Source organism: Papaver somniferum, chromosome 4 (assembly GCF_003573695.1).
Source record: "Papaver somniferum cultivar HN1 chromosome 4, ASM357369v1, whole genome shotgun sequence".
Classification (NCBI taxonomy): Eukaryota; Viridiplantae; Streptophyta; class Magnoliopsida; order Ranunculales; family Papaveraceae; genus Papaver; species Papaver somniferum.
In genome coordinates, this window is record NC_039361.1 from 10,605,958 (window position 1) to 10,626,604 (window position 20,647).

Below are 20,647 nucleotides of genomic sequence, written 5' to 3' on the forward strand. Positions count from 1 at the left end.
AGTACTATTATTATAAAGTTGATCACAAAATTAGTTTGTAGTTCAACACGCCAAAAAAATTAAAATAAAGAGATAAAAAAGTGGCAAATGAGGGAATAATTTTTGTAGTTAACATACACACGGAGTGCAGATTAAATAGATAAATAATACACCCTAGATACGACTAATTATCCAAAAACAAGAAAGAAAATTCATTAAAAAAAACTTACTTGGATGACAATTACTGATTTAATCTATTGAGATGTTTCTAACCTAAGGATATAACCAATCAGGGATTCAATACAATCCAATATAAATCAAACATAAATAGATATACTATTAATTCAATTGAATCCATATAATCAGATTGAAACAAACAAATTAGAATCAAACATAAAAATACAACACAGAATATGTCGATGGATCATGCCATACCTTGTCGCCAGATTATATAATAGAAATCCTTAGATGCAGATATTCAATTTATGGATTTGAAGATAGGAAATCAGAGTTTTAGTGCGCCTCAGATGCAGTGAGACAAAGAAGTAGAAGAGGGTTAGAAGAAATCTAAATTCTTTCTCCAAAGTTTCTTTTTATACTCAAAAATTCCTAACCCTATTTTTCCTGTCTGAACGTAATAAAGTTTGATTCGGTACGTAAAAGCCGCGAATAGTTCGGGATCTTCATATAACACGCGTACCTGGGTCGGACTTTCAATAGGTCGCCCGTATGATTCATTCCCGAGCGATACAGAATAATTCGTGAATGATTCGCCTAATTGCTAACTAAGGGTAGAAGGGAAGGCTCTAATTTAAAATATTTGTGGGGCTATTTTTTGGGCATCTTGAATGTTGGGAAGACTTTGGGCGGAGTGTGATTGATTATCTAGTTGAGAGAGGAGCATGTTTCAAAAGGTTATAACAACTAAAGAGTGAAGGAAAATATGAACGACGGTTTCCTGATCAGTATTGCATTTTGGGAAGATGTTAGAGGTGGTGGGATGGAAATGGTTTAGAATATCGAGGGTTGGTAGGATCTCATTGATTGCTTTCCATAAGAAAAGATGCACTTTTGGGGGACAAGATTATGACCTTAGGAACTTGGTCGTAAGGAGAGGTTTTTGACGCAATTGATCCTTGTGTTGGTTAAGCAGCGATATCCAGATGCAGTGGTATAATTTCCATATTTGGTAAATTGGGACACTAGTGGAAAATACAAGTTTCGCGACCATCAAAGCAAGTCATAGATACGAATTAAATGACTTGCTTTGGCCGTCGGGGAAAGGGTCGCTGTTGGAGCGTCTTTTTCAACTACAACCTGGCTGTGGGGGTCGCTGAAAATCTTATACGAACAACTGATGTTAACAATCAGTACGTTATGACTGAGCCAAATCAGTCATAGATATAAATCTCAATATAAAAAAAGAAAAAAAAAAGATTCAGATTGGCTGCCTGGCCTGACTGAATCTGTCTGGGCTGAAATAATCTGACTAAAACTCAAATGAGAATTCAAACTCAATTCAAATCATACTGAAATAAAACTAAACTGACTCATCGAAGATAAAATGAAACTTACACTTATATATTAAAAATAAACTTTCCATTTAGCATTCATTGTATTAATTAGGTTCAAATGTACACAAAAAGGATTTAAATCCCGTAGGATCAGAATCTCGCAGTAATAATGCTTCAGCGAAACATAGAGTAGGTTTTTTTTTCTTTGGAAAATGTGTCTGAATAGGTTACCAACTTTGACTAATCTACATCATAGACATACTGCCCTTGATTCCCCTAATCGGTGTTATTTTTGTGGAAGTGTTTGAAGAAAATGAAGACCATTTGTCGTTACAATGACATTTAGCCTATCGTGTATGGAATTACTTCATCAATGCCGCGGGGGAACTTCTGTTGTGCTCAATTCTATTAAAGAGGCTATAGTGGGTTGGAAAAGTTATCCTCTTACTGCTCATGGCAACCAACTCTGGAAACGTCTTCCGGCGGCAATTTCTTGGGGTTTATGGAAAGCTCGCAACGCCATTGTTTTTTCTTTCCTTCAGTAAATCGCTCCTTCTTTGTATTCTTTCTTTCCTTCGGTAAATCGCTCCTTCTTTGCCGAGCAAAAAAAGAAGTACTTAATTTATATATTAGAAATGAAGCAAGGGCGAAGTGCACAACTTACAACCAACCAGAAGGGATTCAAGCGGGATCACAACCAAAAAGTTATAACATTCACAGTACAACACAAAACTAGAGGGATGAAAATGAAAATGTTACAAAAGGAGGTAAAAATGAAATCTATGCAAATCGTTACATGCACTTTCCCATCTGTTTACGAAGTTCACTAAAGAGATGCGCCTGAATAACTCTTTCTGACTTGACCACAAACCTATCAAAACTTTCACACCGGCTATTATTTGATTTTTTAAAGATAACAAGAAAACTAGTTACACCTCAACCAATAGAATCTAAAATTCTAACCTAATAGACCTGGTGCGAATCACTTGTAAATCTTGCTTTATTCATTCATTAAGATTAATCATTTATATTATACCTTGAATCATGTGTTAAGGTTTCTTCATAATCATTCATCCCACCGGAGACCACCGTTTCTTCAGGACGATTTAACCCCAAATTCAATATCCTCCTTCATCTCAAAATTTTAAGACTTCAAAATCTAGCATGAGATAAAACTAACAGTGTATGCCCATTAAAGTTGATGTGAAAGTAGTCTAATTTATAGAAACCTATTTTGAGGCATACTGATTTTCTTTTGAGGCATACTAAATAATGCCAAAATAGGGTCACTAAATAAAAAACAACATCGTCCCTTATCCACTCTTTTTGATAATGGCATAACTATCCTTACATAATTGGTGTTAATGATTATGATTAGATTTGATTAGCTAGGAATTTTAAGGATTGATTAAAAATTAAATTATTAGTAGTGAATTAGTAGATAAATCAAATTTATGTGAGAGAGTTTGGATTTTTGAGAGGAAGAAGAAGAAGTTAAAAAAAAAATTGGGCTTTGAATTGAGATTTTAGTGATTAGAAGTGACCAAAATGTGTGATTCAAATCATAGGTAGACTTCTATACGAGGTTTAATTTCTTTTTATAAGTTGAATCTGTCAAAAAATTGAATTTTTAAAACCCAGATCTACTTACCAGATGAACAGTTCGGTTGAAAAGTTATCAACCGAACTTCACTCTGTAACTGACGAATTTTGGTTCGGCTGATTCGAAAAAACTGAGGTTCGGCTGAAAATTTATCAGCCGAACCTAGGTATATTTTCAAAAAACTGAGGTTCGGCTGAAAAGTTATCAGCCGAACTTCACTCTGTAACTGACGAATTTTGATTCGGCTGATTCGAACAAAATGTAGCAAAGTCGCATTAGCCGAACATAGTGTTTCTCTAAATCATACACTAGGTTCGACTCAAAATTGATACTCCAAGATCAGCCGAACTGATCTTCTGAAAATCCTAATTTTATCTTTGAAATCATATTCTATCGATCAAACAAAATAAAATCAATCAAAAACAAGATGGGTTTGTTACACATGTATTCTAAAATACATTTAAGAGCAATTGAGATTTGGATTTTGCACTTCAACATCGCTCACTTCGATTCATGTTTGCTTTGCTTTGCTTGATCAATTTCTTGATTGAATTGGAGTCCAAGATGTTTGAGTTTAAAATTTATTTTGATTTTTGATTTTAGGTTTTTGAGGATAAGGGCATTCTAGTAATTTAAATTGTTTAAGGATATATAGGTAATTGCACTATCTTTAGACACCCCTTATAAACCCACCCTAGAAAGTATAATGAATGAGTATGCCTCAAAAAAAAAAAAACTGAATATGCCTCAAAACAAGTTTCAATTTATAAGGAAAAGGCATGAGATATTGTTGGAAAGGCATGAGATATTGTTGAAGCCCAGTAACATGTACGTGTTCGCACAAATACACCATACAGTATTGTGTGAGTCTAACCACATTTTGTTCCTGTTGTTCTTAAATTGAAACAGTGGAGGACACCGCCCGCTCCGTTCGTTCAAACAAATTAACAGCACTTCTAGTGTTTTGGCCGCTGCCACTGTAGTGTACTGATAAAATTATTAAGTGATAATGTAAATTACTTGAGTTCGAGAAAATAAATCCAAGAATTTTGGTATAAGAACCGGAATTTCTCAAACAAGCTTATACTGGAGCTTCAAGTTCTCTCTTCTTCCATACGAATTAACTCAACGCTCCTGTCCAAACATAACCGCCGCATCTATATATACCAATTAGATGGATAATTTAAAGCCATAAGCTTGGAGATAAATTCTTATTTATTTATTTTTTGAACTAAATCTATTAAGTATTGCAACACCAACATTCATTTAAAACTAGAAAACTCAAATGGGACTATTTTTTATTTATTTTTGAAAGCATAAAAATGGGACTATTATCAAAATGCTTGGATATGAGTTGTAACTATGACATCTCACGTGGATTCGAAGACAATAAGATATACAACCTGGTTTTTGTAGTAAGACACCGTTTTATATAGTCGTGCACATCTCATCACCCTCATCTATTTGTATATCCATTTCATTCTAACTTTGAATTCCCAGGTTTTATATTTGTATCCGTTAGTTTCTCATAATTATTTGATAATCTTTAAAGTAAAAAACTATGTAGTATAAGTTTTATGGTCAATTCGAGTATAGTCAAGTAGTCATATGGTATTTGTTAAGGAATACAAAGGAAACACCTTCCATTTAAGAGGGAGAATGCCCTGCACCGTTATTTTCACACTATCTTATATTTTTAGAACATTTTCTTTGCGAATAAAATCGAAACAATAACATATTTTAGAACGTATTTTTTTGTGAATAAAATCAAAAAAATAATATATTCGAAACTAAGATTTTGGGATATATTTATCTTACAATCTTTACTACACATCTGCAAAATTTTATTCTTGATCGATCTAGAAAACAAAAGCAAGGTGAAAAATGATCTTGTAAATTAAATTCTTACCGTGGTAAAATGCCCACATCTATGTCAATAACAAGGGTAAAGAAAAAAAAAAGGTCAAAACCAACAGAACCTGTCCAAACAAAACTCAAAAACTATTTAAGATCAGTCCAACAACAATCAAAACCGAATTAAAAATGTTCATGCATGCACTATTTCTCTCTTAGCCTAGTTGGTATAACCAGATACACACATCTTTGTTATCGACCTTACTCTGTTTCTAAGACATGGGATGTAGTTGTATTTCCTTTTGCTTAAATAAAAAAATCAGCCACCAGCATTCCCACTTGCACTTGATCATGTGATGTGCTAGCTGGGGTAGCTTATATATATATATGCTTTTGTAGGTCCGATTTTAAAATCTCCCCTTGCTAGCCAGTTGGGTGCTAGGGTTTCTTCATTGCCACTGTATATAAAGAATCAAAACATCAAAAAGAGTTGGGATTTTTTTTTTGTTGGTTGACATATCTCACTTACATCCATGATATGATGATACAACTGTCAAGCTATATAGAGCATAATCTTCTTAGGAAATCTATGGCTGGAAAGGGGAAAATGATATGAAAGATAAGTTTGTTGAGACATATCACAATGGTTATAGACTTTAGACCCATAAAAAAATTTAATCAATAAAGTAAAAAGTTATTAATAATAATCTAGAATGAAATGAAAAATCATGCATGAATGGGTCTTGGATCTTGCTATCTACAATGCTACTGTAACTGCTGCCCTAATGTTATCTTCTTCTTCTTCATAAACAGAAGAAGAGTCATTAGAGGCTAGCTAAGCAAAGAGTTGAAAAAGTTAAAGGTAAATTTCCAAGAACCTTGTGGAATGGAAGATAAAGGGAAGAAAGACCTCTCTCAAAGTGTGAAGAAGAAGACCCATATATATCAATATGCATGTTTGGAAATCTAGAAAGGCTGTTTTTTTTGTTATCTCACAAGCGGGGGATGTAAAAAAAGTTAAAAAGCTAAAAAAAATCATTTTTGATAGATATTTTTTCTTTTTAGCTTTTAACTTTTTCTACAAAGATAGAAAGTGATAGCGCTGCACTAATCGTAAACAGAAGCAGGAAAAGAATAGTTTGGTTGAAGAACCCGTGCAAGTTTAGCTAAAACAAGAATCTATTTATAAATCAGGATGGAAAACAAACAAAACCTCATCTTACGCACGAGGGGGTTTAAAAACTTTCATCATCATCATCCTGAGGATAATAATAATAATCAAAGAAAAGATGAGTCGTAGTAGTGGTAGTGGGAATCAGCACACGTGCACACTTTGACAAAAAGCAGCCAAAGGAAAAGTCATTTCTTCTAAAATAATAATCAAACAGAAATTATATGATGAGTAATGCATAATTAGAGGAGTAGATGGAAGATACTTAATTTGACTGGATTTTTTTTTCTTCTTCCTTGCTTGTTTTTTTGACTATGTTCTTAACATATCGTTTTCTTTTGTGGATGACAATTTTAGCCCCATTGAATTGGTTTTTGGATTTGTTTTGGGAGACATTATGGAGTTTGGCAAAGCCAAGGCGTGTTGATTCAGCCAAAAGGTGTTTAATATGAAAGGAAACTTAACATATCGTTTTCTTTTGTTTCCAAAGTGATTAACAAGAAGATGCATGCATATGTTGATTAACATAAGAATTTCGCTCTAAGTTTTCTTTTTCTTTTCTTTAACAGAAAAGAAAAATGAGTGTAAAATGTTTTATTTCTTTTTCTCGAATTGCTAAGTTATGTTTGAAACAAGTTTGAATTTTGTTCAGATAAGATACTATCATGTTCGCTTGGAGAGTATTTAGGAAAATTGTCCCCACTTACCAAGTGACATCCTAAATATTTATGCTTATGCTCACGTGAAATTTTATTTTTTATTTCTTGTGTGCTCATACATAACATTGGATTTTTATTTTCTATTGCCATTTTTTATCTGGGATACTGACTTTTCCACTCATGTCATGAAAAGATATGTGCTCAAATTTCTCATGTATTGATATCCTTATATGAATTGCAACCTAAGAGACAATTATATTACACAGTGATAAGCTCATCCAGCTCTATGTTGGAACAAGCATGGGCCTTCAACTCAAAACACGATTATTGTTCTCAGATATACGATTTAAAATAACTAGAGTTCCCAATAACCATATACCTTTGAGACATCAGATATACTATCATAGTGAATTTTGATAATTTAGTAGCGGAAATTATAAACGGACCGCCAAACTAAACTGAAAGAAAACCGCCGCTCTCACAATCTCCCAAAGGTGGGGCCCTAAAATGGGCCCCCTGCTAGTCTTCTGGTCCCAGGAGCCCACCTCTATGTGAGTAACGATTTCCACATAGTTTTTCCTTTTGCGCGGTCTGTTAAGAAACGCTGTTAAGCAAGAAATGCTGCAAAATCTGACACTTTAAAAGTGCATGTACAAGATGTTATTACGCAGCCGAGCCCTAGTAACTTGGTAGGATAACTAGCAAAACTAGCGAGTAGTCATGACAGACTCACGAAACAAAGCGGGATAACATTGTAAAAATAACACCAAATTAAATACAAAAAGAAATTCAATTTTTTTTTAAATACTAGTAGTGCCTTTAAGAAAATTAAATAAAATAATTAATTAACGTAATAAGTTCACGTAATAAATGATTAAGTTTTTGATGTAAGAAATCAAGGTATTGCCGTGTTTGACCTCATCACTCAAACTCTCCTTCTCTTTTAACAGACCAGTCTCTCTCTTTCTCTCTCTCTCAAATTCATTTATAACATCAAAACAATCTCACAATTTCTCTGTTTCTTCCTTCACTCTCTTCTTTCTCAATCTCTGGGTATTAAATTATGGGTTTTCTTATCATCACGAGGTTTGAGTAGAGAGAATTTAGTTGGTTTGATTCTGTTATTAGTAGATAATCTATTTAGGGTTCGATTCAAAGAGATATGAGAGGGGGTGTAAATGATTATACTAGTATGGACACAATAACTGCTGCTGCTACTGCTATTGTTACTGCTGAAGCTCGTGTTCAACAATCCACTTCTGTTCAGGTGATTAATTGTTGTTTTTATCCATTTTTGTTGTCTTAATTTGTTTGAGTTTTGCTTGATTTGGGTTTGTCAGAATCAAGATCTGATTGGGATTTTTCTGTATGGATTTAGCTTGAAATTGGAAAAAAGGGGCATAAAAAGATGATTTTTTTTGTTTGTTTGTTGTGTTTTTGTTAGTAAATTTGAGATCTAATTTGAGTGAATCTTGGAAATTTGTGTGATTTGGGAATCCGGGTTGTTTTTAGTTTTTACAAATTTAGGATTTTTATTTTTTTTTTCTGAAAGTTGACTTTATAAAGATCTACAAATAGTTCTAGTTTGAATAAGTCTTGCTGGTGATAAGATTTTAATGATTTCTGATGAGCACTTTCAAATTCTGTAGAAGTAGTTATTATATGAATGAATGAAATCTGATGAGCACTAAATGATGATGATGGATGGACCACTTCCAAATTTTGTTTTCTTAAAGTAAACTGTGAAAACCCTTATAAAGAGAAAAGAATCGAAAAGTTGATTTGTTTTTTGTTTTGAAAAAGATAAAGTGGTAAGTGTAAATGTTTGATTTTAGCCAATTTGGACTAAATTTTCGATTCTGTTGGAAATTGGATCAATAGTTTTGAGTGCCCTAATTTGGAAATGGATTCTTTAGTGATTACATGTGATGAATTCTATTTGGTGGAGAGCTGCGGGCATTATGATGACGAAACAGTGGGCGTCCCTAATTTGTTTGTTACTTACATTTGTAATGTGGTAGTTGAATGCTGTGATACGCAAAGAACAGTCTTTTGGATGTATTTTAGCTAGCAGTTTGGCCATTTTTAGATGTGTTTTGCTTGTCACAGACGTAGTGATGCTATATGGCTAACTACTTAATTCTTGAAGAGTGCAGTAACTGTTTCTTGTGAGTGACTGTGAGTGTCAGTTATTCGTGCATCTGCGCAAGAATATCATAACCCGGAATAGTATACAGTTTCTGGGGTTTAGTTGAATGAGTCAAGAGCTAAACCTTTGTTTGTGTAAAACGACTTTAGATGACTAGTATGTCACAGTCTTCATTGACATTGAGGGGAAGCTTCTTTTTTTTGGTATGGATAGAGTTCGACATGTCATTTTAGACTTTTCTTACCTTTCAGAGATGAATTGGCACTTTGAGGACTCTTAAGGGTCTGCTAAATACGGCTCTGAACTCTTCATTTTATTAATTTCAGTTTCAGTATATGTTTGAGGAACTTTCCTCTTTTTCTAGCTTTAACAGTAGCTGTTGTTTACTTTCCATAAGTGGGAACTGATCAAATGTTTTTTTTCTTTTCCACCAGTGTTTTTTTTTTCTTTCTCTCTGTTGATATATTTTGCATTAGGCGGGTAGAATCTTGTGTCAGCAATAAATAAAAGTTGTTGGTCCCAGTTATCATCAAACTGGATTCCTTTAGCAAGTTGTTCCAAGTTCTCTTTCTCATGTAGTAAGGATGGTTATGGAAATTTAACCAGTCGCACTAATTTTTACTACTTTTATTTATTATAAGGTATCATATAATACAATGACTGTTCTCCTTTTGAACTGTAGTTTATTTGCAATGTATCTAATGTATTCTTCTAAATCCTTTCAGAAAAGAAGATGGGGAAGCTGTTGGAGTGGATACTGGTGTTTTGGAGCTCAGAGAAATAGGAAGAGAATTGGACATGCTGTTCTCACTCCTGAACCCATGATATCAGGTAGCGCTGCTGCCCCTGGCGCCGAGATTTCTTTCCTCCCTCCTAGTATAATACTACCCTTCGCTGCACCTCCCTCTTCTCCTGCTTCTTTCCTCCAATCAGACCCCAACTCATCTACACAATCACCGGCAGGTTTACTATCCTTCACTTCTTTCTCAGCTAATGTGTACTCTCCTGGGCCAAATTCCATTTTTGCAATTGGTCCATATGCACATGAGAAGAATTTAGTTTCACCACCAGTTTTCTCAACATTCACCACCGAACCCTCCACCGCGCCCTTCACTCCCCCTCCCGAACCCGTTCAGCTAACAACGCCTTCATCTCCAGAGGTCCCATTTGCTCAGCTTCTGTCCTCATCTCTAGACCCAAACCTCAGAAATCATGATCCGAATCAAAATTTCCCACTCTCACACCATGAATTTCAGTCCTATCAGCTATACCCAGGAAGTCCAGTTGGCCAATTAATATCACCGAGCTCAGTCAGATCAGGTGCTTCATCTCCTTTCCCCGATTCTGAGTTCAATTCCGGTGGACGTACTTATCTCGAGTTCCACACTGGGGATGTTCCCAAGCTCTGGAATATAAAAGGACTTTCCACATCTAAGTGGGTAACAACTAGACAAAGTTCAGGGTCTCTTACACCTGATCCTGCTGGACCTCCCGCGAATGAGAGAGATTTTCTTTTGGAGAATCAGATTCCGGAGGGCACTGGAGATGATTCCAACCTCTGGAATATGAACGGTCTCTCGGCATCTAACTGGGTGACAAGAACAAGACAAAGCTCTGGATCCCTTACACCAGATCCTGCTGGACCCACCTCCAATTATAAGGAATTTCTTTCGGAGAATCAGATTTCAGAAGGCACTGGAGATGTTTCCAACCTTTGGAATCTAAATGAGCTCTCAGCATCTAGGTGGGTGACGAGAACAAGACAGAGTTCTGGATCCCGTACACCAGATCCGGCTGTAGCCTTGTACGATAAAGAGTTTATTTTGGCGAATCAGATCTCAGAGGTTGCGTCACTTGCAAACTCTGACAATGGCTCTGAAATTAATGACTCGACAATGAACCACAGAGTCTCATTTGAGTTGAATGCAATGGAAGTTGCAACATGCCTGGAGAAAGAATTAGGAGTGCCACTGAGAACAATATCTGAGGCTTCAGCTGTAAATGCAAGCACACCTGAAAGAGATGCACATCCTCCTAATCAAGCAGAGGGGCCAACATCAAATGACTTGGCCGAGAAAGATTCTGTGGATGGGGAAGAAGAGCAGCAACATATTCAACAGCCTTCTATCCTAACTTCCGTTGGGTCAGTTAAAGAATTCAAGTTTGAAAATTCAGACGGCGGAACCTCTGACAAACCTGACTGGTGGGCGAAGGAAAATGCTGTGGCGAAGGAATCTGGTCCCCACGATAACTGGACCTTCTTTCCTGTGTTGCAACCAGGTGTTAGCTAATTGTATATCATACGGTAGAAATTGTATATCATTTTACAAGTGGACAACCACGGTAGTTCAGGAGCAAGGCAATCGAAACACATACAATCTTAATTGTCGCATTACAAATACTTGGAGAAAAGTGAAAGTGATAGAAGAGATCATCATGGCTGGGACAGGAAAAAGGATGGAATTTTATACCACCACTGAAGGAAATTGGAATACTGCTTTTTTTAGGGTAATTCCTAACCTGAAGTTTCAAAGAACATAAAAGTAGGTTTCTAGTTCTGTATTAATTTTATTTTGCTCAAGGTTCTGACTTGTTAGAAAAATAACCAGCACTGTTCTTAGATAATGTTTTGCTGTTTTATATGTAATAATAATAATAGTAACTAAAAGATAGTTTCTCAGATGATCTTAAACTTGAGATTTTTGATTAGATGTTGTATAAAATTCTAATGGGTTTGCACTTTGAGGTCCCCCATTATGTAACCTTGTAATGATGCTATTAACAGATCTTTTTCAACTTGAAAACTTATCAGCTTAGTTCTGCCCTTTGTGGTCCTCTACAGAATCATATTTTCCCTTCCTCTCAGAATCATGTAATTCACGACATTGCTTGATTTTGCATGACATGGATTTGGCTGTAATCTGTCTTGAGAATTGCAGTTATGTTATTTTATATGCCAGTTCAATCATGCAACTGCCAACCACTTCCCCACCTGTGCAATCTAAATTGAGAAAATCACACACAGCTACCACATGAACACCAACTACCACACTAAAAATGGATCAGCAATTATTACCTCCAGTTGATCTATCCACCTAATACCAGTTCACAGATAGAAGCCAACTTGGGAGAAAACTTGAGCTGCAAAGGTGGGCGGCAATCAGCGTTTTACCGCAGGCGTATAAGAAACTCAGAACCACCAGCATACAAGAAACACAGAATAACTAGAAACAGGATCATGGTGTGCAAGAAGCGCAAATTAGATGCCACAAACTGCGCAGTCCATATCTCAATGGCGCACTACCTACCGCTCAGCCAGCATACTAGAAACATACTGTTAGCCTCCAAAAACCTGTCTAAAGCTAGGATCAGTGTGCAAGAAGCGCATACTGAGCCTCCAAAAACCTGTATAAAGCTAGGATCAGTGTGCCAGAAGTGCAAATTGACGGCCCCAAACAGGGCATTCCATGTTGGAAGTTATGTCTCATGATTGAACACAATCTCATATCTAGTTCTCTGTTTCTTTCTCATTTAATTTAACACTAACAAAACAATCAATCAACATTTTTACACTGAATTCAGATAAGAATAATTGGTTTTTCATCTATCAATACTGCACTGGCATGATTCTACAAACATGATAATTTTCTCTATGCACAAAACAAATCTTCCATCTCTAAAAAAAAATTCAGAACCCCCTAACTGAACTTTGCCAAACTTCAACACACTGTTCATCTTTTCGGCTAACAATCATTTTATTTCCACCAAAACCAATTTGTGTAACTCTATTCTTCCCCATATCTTTCATTCTCCCCATCAAATTTCTTCTAAACAACCTATCTCCATCCCCTTTATTACCTAAAACAACTTCAGACCACAATTCAATATCGCCATTCTTACTACAAAACACTTGATTCCCATGGCTCTCGATCTTACACCCTAACCCTTCTTTCTTCTTCCCAAACCCTTTCCTTTCGTCACCGATACACACCCATGGCTTTTCGCTACTCAATTTCCTCATATCGGCAAAATAAACTTCACCTGAATTCACACCAACTTTGAAAATGCACCCCAAATCATCACAAACTGTAACATCTGCAAAGCAATCAACTTTCTCATTGAATTCCCAATAAATTTTACGCGAACGCAAATCCCATAACTTGACATTCCCTGTAATACCAGATGGACCACCATGAGACCCAGATGCCATCAACAGATTAAAGCTATCCACCCATTTCAATTTTGTTGCAGGAATTCCTGAGTTAATCTCTGCACCATAAATCTCATGCTGGCCTACTTCTGTGACTGGTTTAAACCCTTCATTGATGTCAAACACCATAATTGAACTCGAATTCCGCCTTCCAGATTCGAAGCTAGTAAACAAATGTGCCCCGTTAGTACCAATTGCTTGTACAGTTGAACTAGACCGCGTTTGATTCTCCCAAACTACGCGTTCCTTAACAACTCCATTCTTCAAATCCAGAATCTGTAACCCAGAGAAATCTGTTGCACCTGCAGCTGCTAATGAAGAATCAATAGCTACTAAAGAATCAATAGCTAAAAACTCAGTCAAAATTGTCGACTTCCTATTCAATGACCAATCAAAAGATGTGATTTTGCTCCCATGAGCAACATGAATTGAACCATATGGAGTAGCTGATATCACAGAAACTGAATCCCTCCCATTAAGTGGTAAAAGGAATGATTTTTCTAGATTAAAACCTTCAAACTGAGATGGGTTTGATACAGAATTCACTAACAAACTCTCAATTCCATAGAATTTAGCTTCAAATATCAAATCTTGTAAATCATAAACTTTCGCTTTTGATGGTAGATTTCCTGTTCTGAGAAGTGATAATAAGATTGAGAAAATCTCTGGATCTCTATCAATAAATGGGATTGTAACTTCATTGTAAACAGAACTTGAAGAAATTTTAGAGAGGATTGAATTTGAACCAGATAAAGCTAGGGTTTGTTTTGTTGTTTGAAATAATTGACCACCAACATTAATACTGATAACATTAGTTTCTGGTTTTTTCTGAACAAACCCAGTGTTTATTTGATTTCCTCCTTCAAATGGTGGAGACATAATTCTCAAAATCTTCAATAAAATCAAAAAAAGACCTAAATTTCTCTGTTAACTGAGAATAACAGAGAAAAGGAAAACCTAGAAATAAGAAAAGAAGAAGATTTGGGTGTATTTCTGCCTTTCTTTCTTTCTTTCTTCTAGAAGGTCAAAAACTACTACCGCTAACATCAATAAACAGGATTGTAACACGTGTGAGAGTTTGAAACGTGGCTTTGGATAAGCTAGTGAATGGAGTTTAGAATGGTAGTTGTTGAAGTATGGAATCAGTTTGATGCATGTCAAAAGGAAGTTGTGAAGAAGAAGAAATAGATTCTTTTGTTTTTGTTTTTGTTTTTGTTTGTAGAAAGACGTGCCAATTGACCAGAATCAAATTTGACTGCTGTAATGCAATGTATTTGCTCAGTCACATTGCCTCCGTCCGAGAAACTACTTCCATCGCATAAAAGGGACATTTTCATTTTTTTAAGGGCAGACTGGAAGTGTGAAAATATCACTTTTTCTGAATCGATGTTGTGATGTATTTACCCGTTGACATTATTTCGGTTCCAGAATAAAAAATTATAATACTCCTATCCTAGAAAAGATGATATTTTCGCTTTGTTTGTTAGGTCTATTCCTATGCGCATGTCAAAAACAAACTATTTGGAATGTCAGGTGGTATGGCAAACGAGTTGTGCTATTATGGAAAAACCACGGAGTGATAGAGTTTATAGCAAACGATCTTGACAGTATCGCCGGCGATAAAGTCTTTATCGTCAACGCTAACATGAATGTTGCTCGATATTGACTCTAACGCTAGCGTTATGATTAATATCGCAAACGTTCGACTTTCTAACGCCTATAAATACCGCACCGTCCCATCTATTCCCTCACACTTTACCTCTTCTTCCTTTCTCAACTTTTCTCTGTTCTTCTGTTTTCTTCGCTAGGAAATCTCTTTAGTTTTACTTCCTAAACAAATATGGCGAGTGGGAAAAGAAAAGGAAAAAAAAACTAAAAGGATCTACTAGTACCCCAACAAGTGGATTAAATTTTGTCGTGGATAATAAATATGAGTTTTAATATATTAGACAAGTAGCTGGTGATGGTGTACTCCCTATGCACATATCTGGCCATCTGGGGCGAGTTAATTCAGTCAATCTAAGAGGTGGATGGTATGAATTCCATACAATGTTTGGGTTACTTCCCCCTGTTGTTCAAGGGAGAGTATGAAGATATCCTTGGCGACATTTATATCATATACATCCTAGAAACAAAAGGACTAAACGAGTTCAAGTTATATTTGATAGATGGTGGAAGACTACAAACATGTTCTTTTGTTAAAGATTTTGAATGCGGTAAATTAGTTTTTTTCTAGTAATTAAATCTTTAGAATATGTTTTTTATTTTTTATAAAATTAAAAAAAAAAACTCTAATTATGAATATGTTGTTAAATAGGAGTTACACCAATAGATTTGTACATGTTAATGGGAATTTCGTATGATGGAAACTCACTTCCATTTAACAGACTAAAATGGCTATTAGAAGATAGATAGAAACAAAGACTTCCTTTATACTCAAATGATGTAGAAGGAAATGATGCATATAGACAAATAAAAGCAAATGGATTAAAAGTGGTTGGGTTGAAAGTTTTTTTGCAACGTTATGCAAAGAAAATGAATGAGAACATGTTAGGAAATAATGAATATTTGTTCCCTGTGCATTATGAGGGGCTCGAACATCTGTTTGTGTTTTGGACACTAGGCCAATGTCTATTTCCAAATGCTAGCTCAGTGGTGTCAGTTGGTTTTCTCGAAGCATTAGAAGATTTAGACGAAGCACCAAGAAACGATTGGGGGTTTCCAATTTTATCAGAGATTTACATATCCCTCGGCAATTGCTCGACGTGTGTCAAAGATAGTTTAATGCTTTTTGGGGAGTGTTGGAGGGTAAGAACCAATATTTTGCACACTATTTGTTAGTTATTTTGACATGAAAAATTTACTAACCAATAATATTATTATTTTCAGTATTGGTGGTATACATATTTCCGTGTTTTAGAACTTTCTCTTAAGAATTACACCAATGTTTTTCGGTCATGTACTGAAGTACGATTCCGAGAATTGGCAAGCAAAACAGGTTGAAGATGGTCAACATACTGCTGTTGTTCAGAGGATTCAACATTTTTATAGAACAAGCCTTAACCTTGTGTCCATGTCGTATGAAGCAATCCTTGAGTTCGAAGAAGAACAAGCTCGGAGTATGGTACAACTAATCTTAAAAGGATCGTGTTATACAACCCTATTTCTGGAAAGCGTGTTTGGTATTATGGTGAAAGACTACTTCTTCAGTTGCAGAAAAGAACAATGATATCCGTCAAACTCTATCCAAGTGAAGAGGTTTCTGAAGACGACTACTTGAAATTGATAAGGGAGGGTCATCGTTGGCAAGAAGCTGATGAAATGATCCAGTAGTCGATGACAGACTGACTACCTATTTCTGGAAAGGGTGTTTGGTATTATGGTGAAAGACTACTTCTTCAGTTGCAGAAAAGGACAATAATAGCCGTCAACCCCTATCCAAGTGAAGAGGTTTTTGAAGATGACTACTTGAAATTGATAAGGGAAGGTCATCATTGGCAAGAAGTTGATGAAATGATACAGGAGCCGATGACAAAACTGATAATCTATATTGGTTTAACACTATTTTGCAAGGCCAATATTTCTATGCAACCGCAATGTTTGGGCCGGATGGATTTCCCATCTTTAGGTAGGATACCACTTGGCGAAGAATTTCTTCCTTCCCAACCTCCATCAAAGACAGGCGACACATTTGCATATCCTTCTCAAGCGGGATGTACAGACTCTATTCACCACATCTGGAGAGATTGTTACTTATCCAATTGTTTTATTGCACCTGATCATACTTATCCATAATAGAGGGGGGGGGGGGGGGGGGGGGGGGGGGGGGGGGGGTCAATGCTACACCGGAGCAGTATCAGACCCAGTTGAACGATTATCACTCTCTATTACATGGATTTCAGATATTCCACTTGGATGAGTTACAAAAAATGAGGGAAAGCATGATGTTTGACATGAGTCAAGGATTTTCCGGTCATGATGGTGAAGGTAGTAGTAGAAAAATGAGTCCTAGTAGTAGAGGAATGACTCATTTGAGTCCGAGTGGTAGAGGCATGAGTCCCAATCGATCAAGTCAGCGAAGTCGTGAAAGTGAAATAAGTTTGAGAGCTCATTCTATGCAAGACGTACCAGAAAGTTTTACTCCAAATGAAGAGTTAGATAATCAATTAGTACGTGAAGGTGATGAAAACGTTAGCATGGATACAACTCTTGCACGTCTGTTTAGGAAAATGCCAACTGACATAATGACTCCTGGTGGTGGTTTGAACATGGAAGCAATTAGGAAATAGACTCTGTATACCCCAATTTCCTCAATCTCATCAGCATTTCAACCATTTTAGCGAACTCCTCCAGCATATCAACAACACGCATTTCAAGATTTTTATCATGTTCCCCTGCTCCCTAAACCCATTATTTGTCAAGGTTATGGTGATTCTGATGAGACTCAACCACCAAGTGAGTCTCAAACCGGCTCGCTAACTGATATGTTGAACAACACTCTTGGTCCAGAAAACGCGGGCAATTGAATCTTTGGTAAGGAAGGAAATGTCCAAGGAAATGAGTAGTTTATGAGTAGTTTATGGACGTAATTTAGTTTAAATATTTCAAATGTATCTTTTTATTAAATAGAAACTAGTTTTACATTTCATAAAAAATTAACCTTAATTGCATAACACAATACTTAAAAATTGAATCCCTGCACGTGAACCTTGTAAAGTTCATAACATTCGTCGTAACTAAACCATCTTTTGTTGTCTTCCGCAAATTTGGTATGAGCTCTAATCTTTAGTTCTTCAGTTGAAAACCCAAGATTATCCCCTATCATCCACATAATTTGCTGATACGTTCTCACATCGTTATTGATGAAACACAGTGTACCATAAGTCAAAAGTCTCTAAATTGAAATCTCTATCGCTTGCAACTGAAATCTAACATCGAATTAGAGAAACATCTTCTTCTCGACTGAAATCCAATTCGATTATGCGACCACTAGGCATGTCGAAATGAATTTGAAATTGAGATGGTGTGAGTTGAAATGGGTATTTATAAGGGGAATAATAGTCGTTGGATGAGGAACTTATGAGCGATGTTTAAGTCAGCGAGCGAGATCTTGAATAGCGCTGGCGCTGGAATGACCAAGAGCGGGAATTTGATCATCTAGTGATAGACACGCTATCACTTGCCTCTATCACTCGCTGGAAAGTGTGTCGTGTATGCATATACATTATAATTGACATATAAACATATATGTTTGGTACTTTGGCATACCCATAGTGGGTGCATATATGGAAAACTCTGATATTTGCCATGTTCATAGGAGTAGGCCTTAGGCCAAGTCGAAAAGATGGAAATGTCATTTTTCTGTGATGCCATTGTAATGCACTTGTCACCGACACTATACCACCATTCCAGAAAAAAGTTTGGCGATACCGTGTCTAAAAAAAATGACACATTCACTTTTTTTTTATTGGCCAACCCGAAAAGGTATAAGTATCGGTTTGACACTACCTCCGTACAACAAACAAATTCTCTACGTTTGATACTACCTCCATTCCAGAAAAGTGATACTAATTTTGTTTTAGGCTAAAATCGGATAGGTGAAAGTATCACTTTTCTCGGACGCAACCATAATGTAATACCTGCGTCCCAAAAAAAATATGAAACCTTCACTTTTTTTTTAGGCCAAATCGAAAAGGTGAAAGTATCACTTTTTTTCTGCTACACTGCTATAATGTACTTAGTCCTCGACACTACCTCTATCACAAAAACAAATTCTTTAGGTTTAATAATATTCCTAACCTAAAAAAAGTGATACCTTCACTTTGTTTACCAGGACAAATCGAAAAGGTGAAGATATGTCTTTTTTTCTTGGATGTCACTGCACTTGATCACTGATACTATTTTCTCCCTAGAAACAAATTCTTTAGGTCTGATTCTGCCTCCATCCCAAGAAAAGTAGTACCTTCGTTTTTTTTTTTGTTTTGTAGGCCAAATCGAAATGGTGATAATACTTTTTTTTTTTTGTTGTAAAAGTAGTATCATGTTTGTTGACCTTAGAGCATCTCCAATAGAGTTTCAGTCTCTAGCAAAAAATGGTACCACATAGGATTTTAGACACTCTAAAATATATAAAAAAAAACTCTCTCCAATGGTGTTTGGATAATCAAAAATTGGTGTAAGTTGACGGTTTGAGTTTGGATGAGAATATCTAAATTTAGATACTCCCATTCATACCCACATCATCGATTTTTCTGTTTTAAAATTATTTCGGCCCACTTTTTAGATTAAGTAACCTATAACCAAATGACAATTATATAAATACAAATATAGATACAAACACTACCGGAGATGTAATTCAAAATATGATTTTATATGGATATAATATTAAATAAAAACCTACTTTCTAGGTTTCCACGTAGGATTTATACTCAAACACCATTGGAGGTGCTCTTAGTTTGTTGGCATGGGATGGGTACCTTTAGACATTTTTGTCGCAAGTACTATGGAGTTTTGTATTTCATCTTCATTAGAGGGAGGGAGATTCAAACCCTTTACAATGGGTATGCTCCGAGGCGAGGAATGCATACTAGTTATAGGTCATGTTCTGATTTTTTATGATAAGGCTTAGTCGAATCGTTTCCCAAGATTCAACATTCACACCCACGACAATTCACCAAAATTCAACATCCAAGACTTATGAGAATTCAAAATTCAAGTCAAAAAATGCCAAATGATTTATCATCAGACGCCAAACCATTTGGCGTCTGATCTATCAACTCGTCAGATGACCAACAAAACTATGAATCATACGGTCTACATGACCCTGACGTTTGAATTTCCATAAAATATTTCCTATACGCCTACCCATTTGGCGTTTCTGGAATATTTGGGACGCCAAATTCCTATGTTGATTCTATATCACATTCAACGAAACTGACGCTATCTATAATCACCTCTTTTGGCGACGTTTTTCAGTTGTGAAAGTTGAATCTTGGGTGCCAATGTGCCATTAGACTAACCCTAAAGTGATGATGTTTGATAAATCCTGAGCGAAGCCCAGCCCATTCCAACCTTTTACTGTTTATTAGGCTCTGAAAAGAAACCCACTTTCACTCAGTTATATCTAGCCGTTATCTAATGCTACCTTGCTGTTGAGAATCAAATCTCTGAAAAGGATAAATTTGAACCATGAATGAATAACATTCATTCCAATCTCTGAAATATTAATCTCTTGATTTCGATGATTATCATATCATTGATACTTCTGGGAGGGGATCAGTTGGTTGAGCTCTGAGGATCGGTGATCAACTCAGTAGAATTTTTTTCGTTCATCTTCATTTTCAGTGCATCAAAGCATTAATTCAGGTGAAATTTCATGTGGATCTCCAGGTGATTCTCATGATTGGTGTTTTACTTCATCATCTTTAGGTTTTCTTCTTCGTATCTTGCTATAATTAGGGTACTTCTTTATCTTTTATGGAAAAAATTTAAATCCAGAAATGGATTCA

At 35.9% G+C, this 20,647-nt stretch overlaps 2 protein-coding genes across 2 annotated transcripts; one reads left to right on the forward strand and one right to left on the reverse strand.

Moving 5' to 3' along the window:
- Positions 1 to 7,687: 7,687 nt before the first annotated feature.
- On the forward strand, positions 7,688 to 11,668 carry LOC113274729. The gene is made up of 2 exons (XM_026524122.1): positions 7,688 to 8,047; positions 9,655 to 11,668. The coding sequence occupies exons 1-2, from the start codon at positions 7,943 to 7,945 to the stop codon at positions 11,218 to 11,220; spliced, it is 1,671 nt and encodes a 556-aa protein (XP_026379907.1). The 5' UTR covers positions 7,688 to 7,942; the 3' UTR covers positions 11,221 to 11,668.
- Positions 11,669 to 12,431: 763 nt separating this feature from the next.
- Positions 12,432 to 14,084, reverse strand: LOC113274730 (BTB/POZ domain-containing protein At5g41330-like). Its single transcript, XM_026524123.1, has one exon. The coding sequence runs from the start codon at positions 14,016 to 14,018 to the stop codon at positions 12,618 to 12,620; it is 1,401 nt and encodes a 466-aa protein (XP_026379908.1). The 5' UTR covers positions 14,019 to 14,084; the 3' UTR covers positions 12,432 to 12,617.
- Between the last annotated feature and the right edge of the window lie 6,563 nt (positions 14,085 to 20,647).

Coding starts and splice junctions, on each gene's coding strand:
- LOC113274730 (XM_026524123.1), bottom strand. CDS start 14,018: ATGTCTCCACCATTTGAAGGAGGAAATCAAATAAACACTGGGTTTGTT.
- LOC113274729 (XM_026524122.1), top strand. CDS start 7,943: ATGAGAGGGGGTGTAAATGATTATACTAGTATGGACACAATAACTGCT. Junction 8,048..9,654: donor AACAATCCACTTCTGTTCAG/GTGATTAATTGT, acceptor AAATCCTTTCAG/AAAAGAAGATGGGGAAGCTG.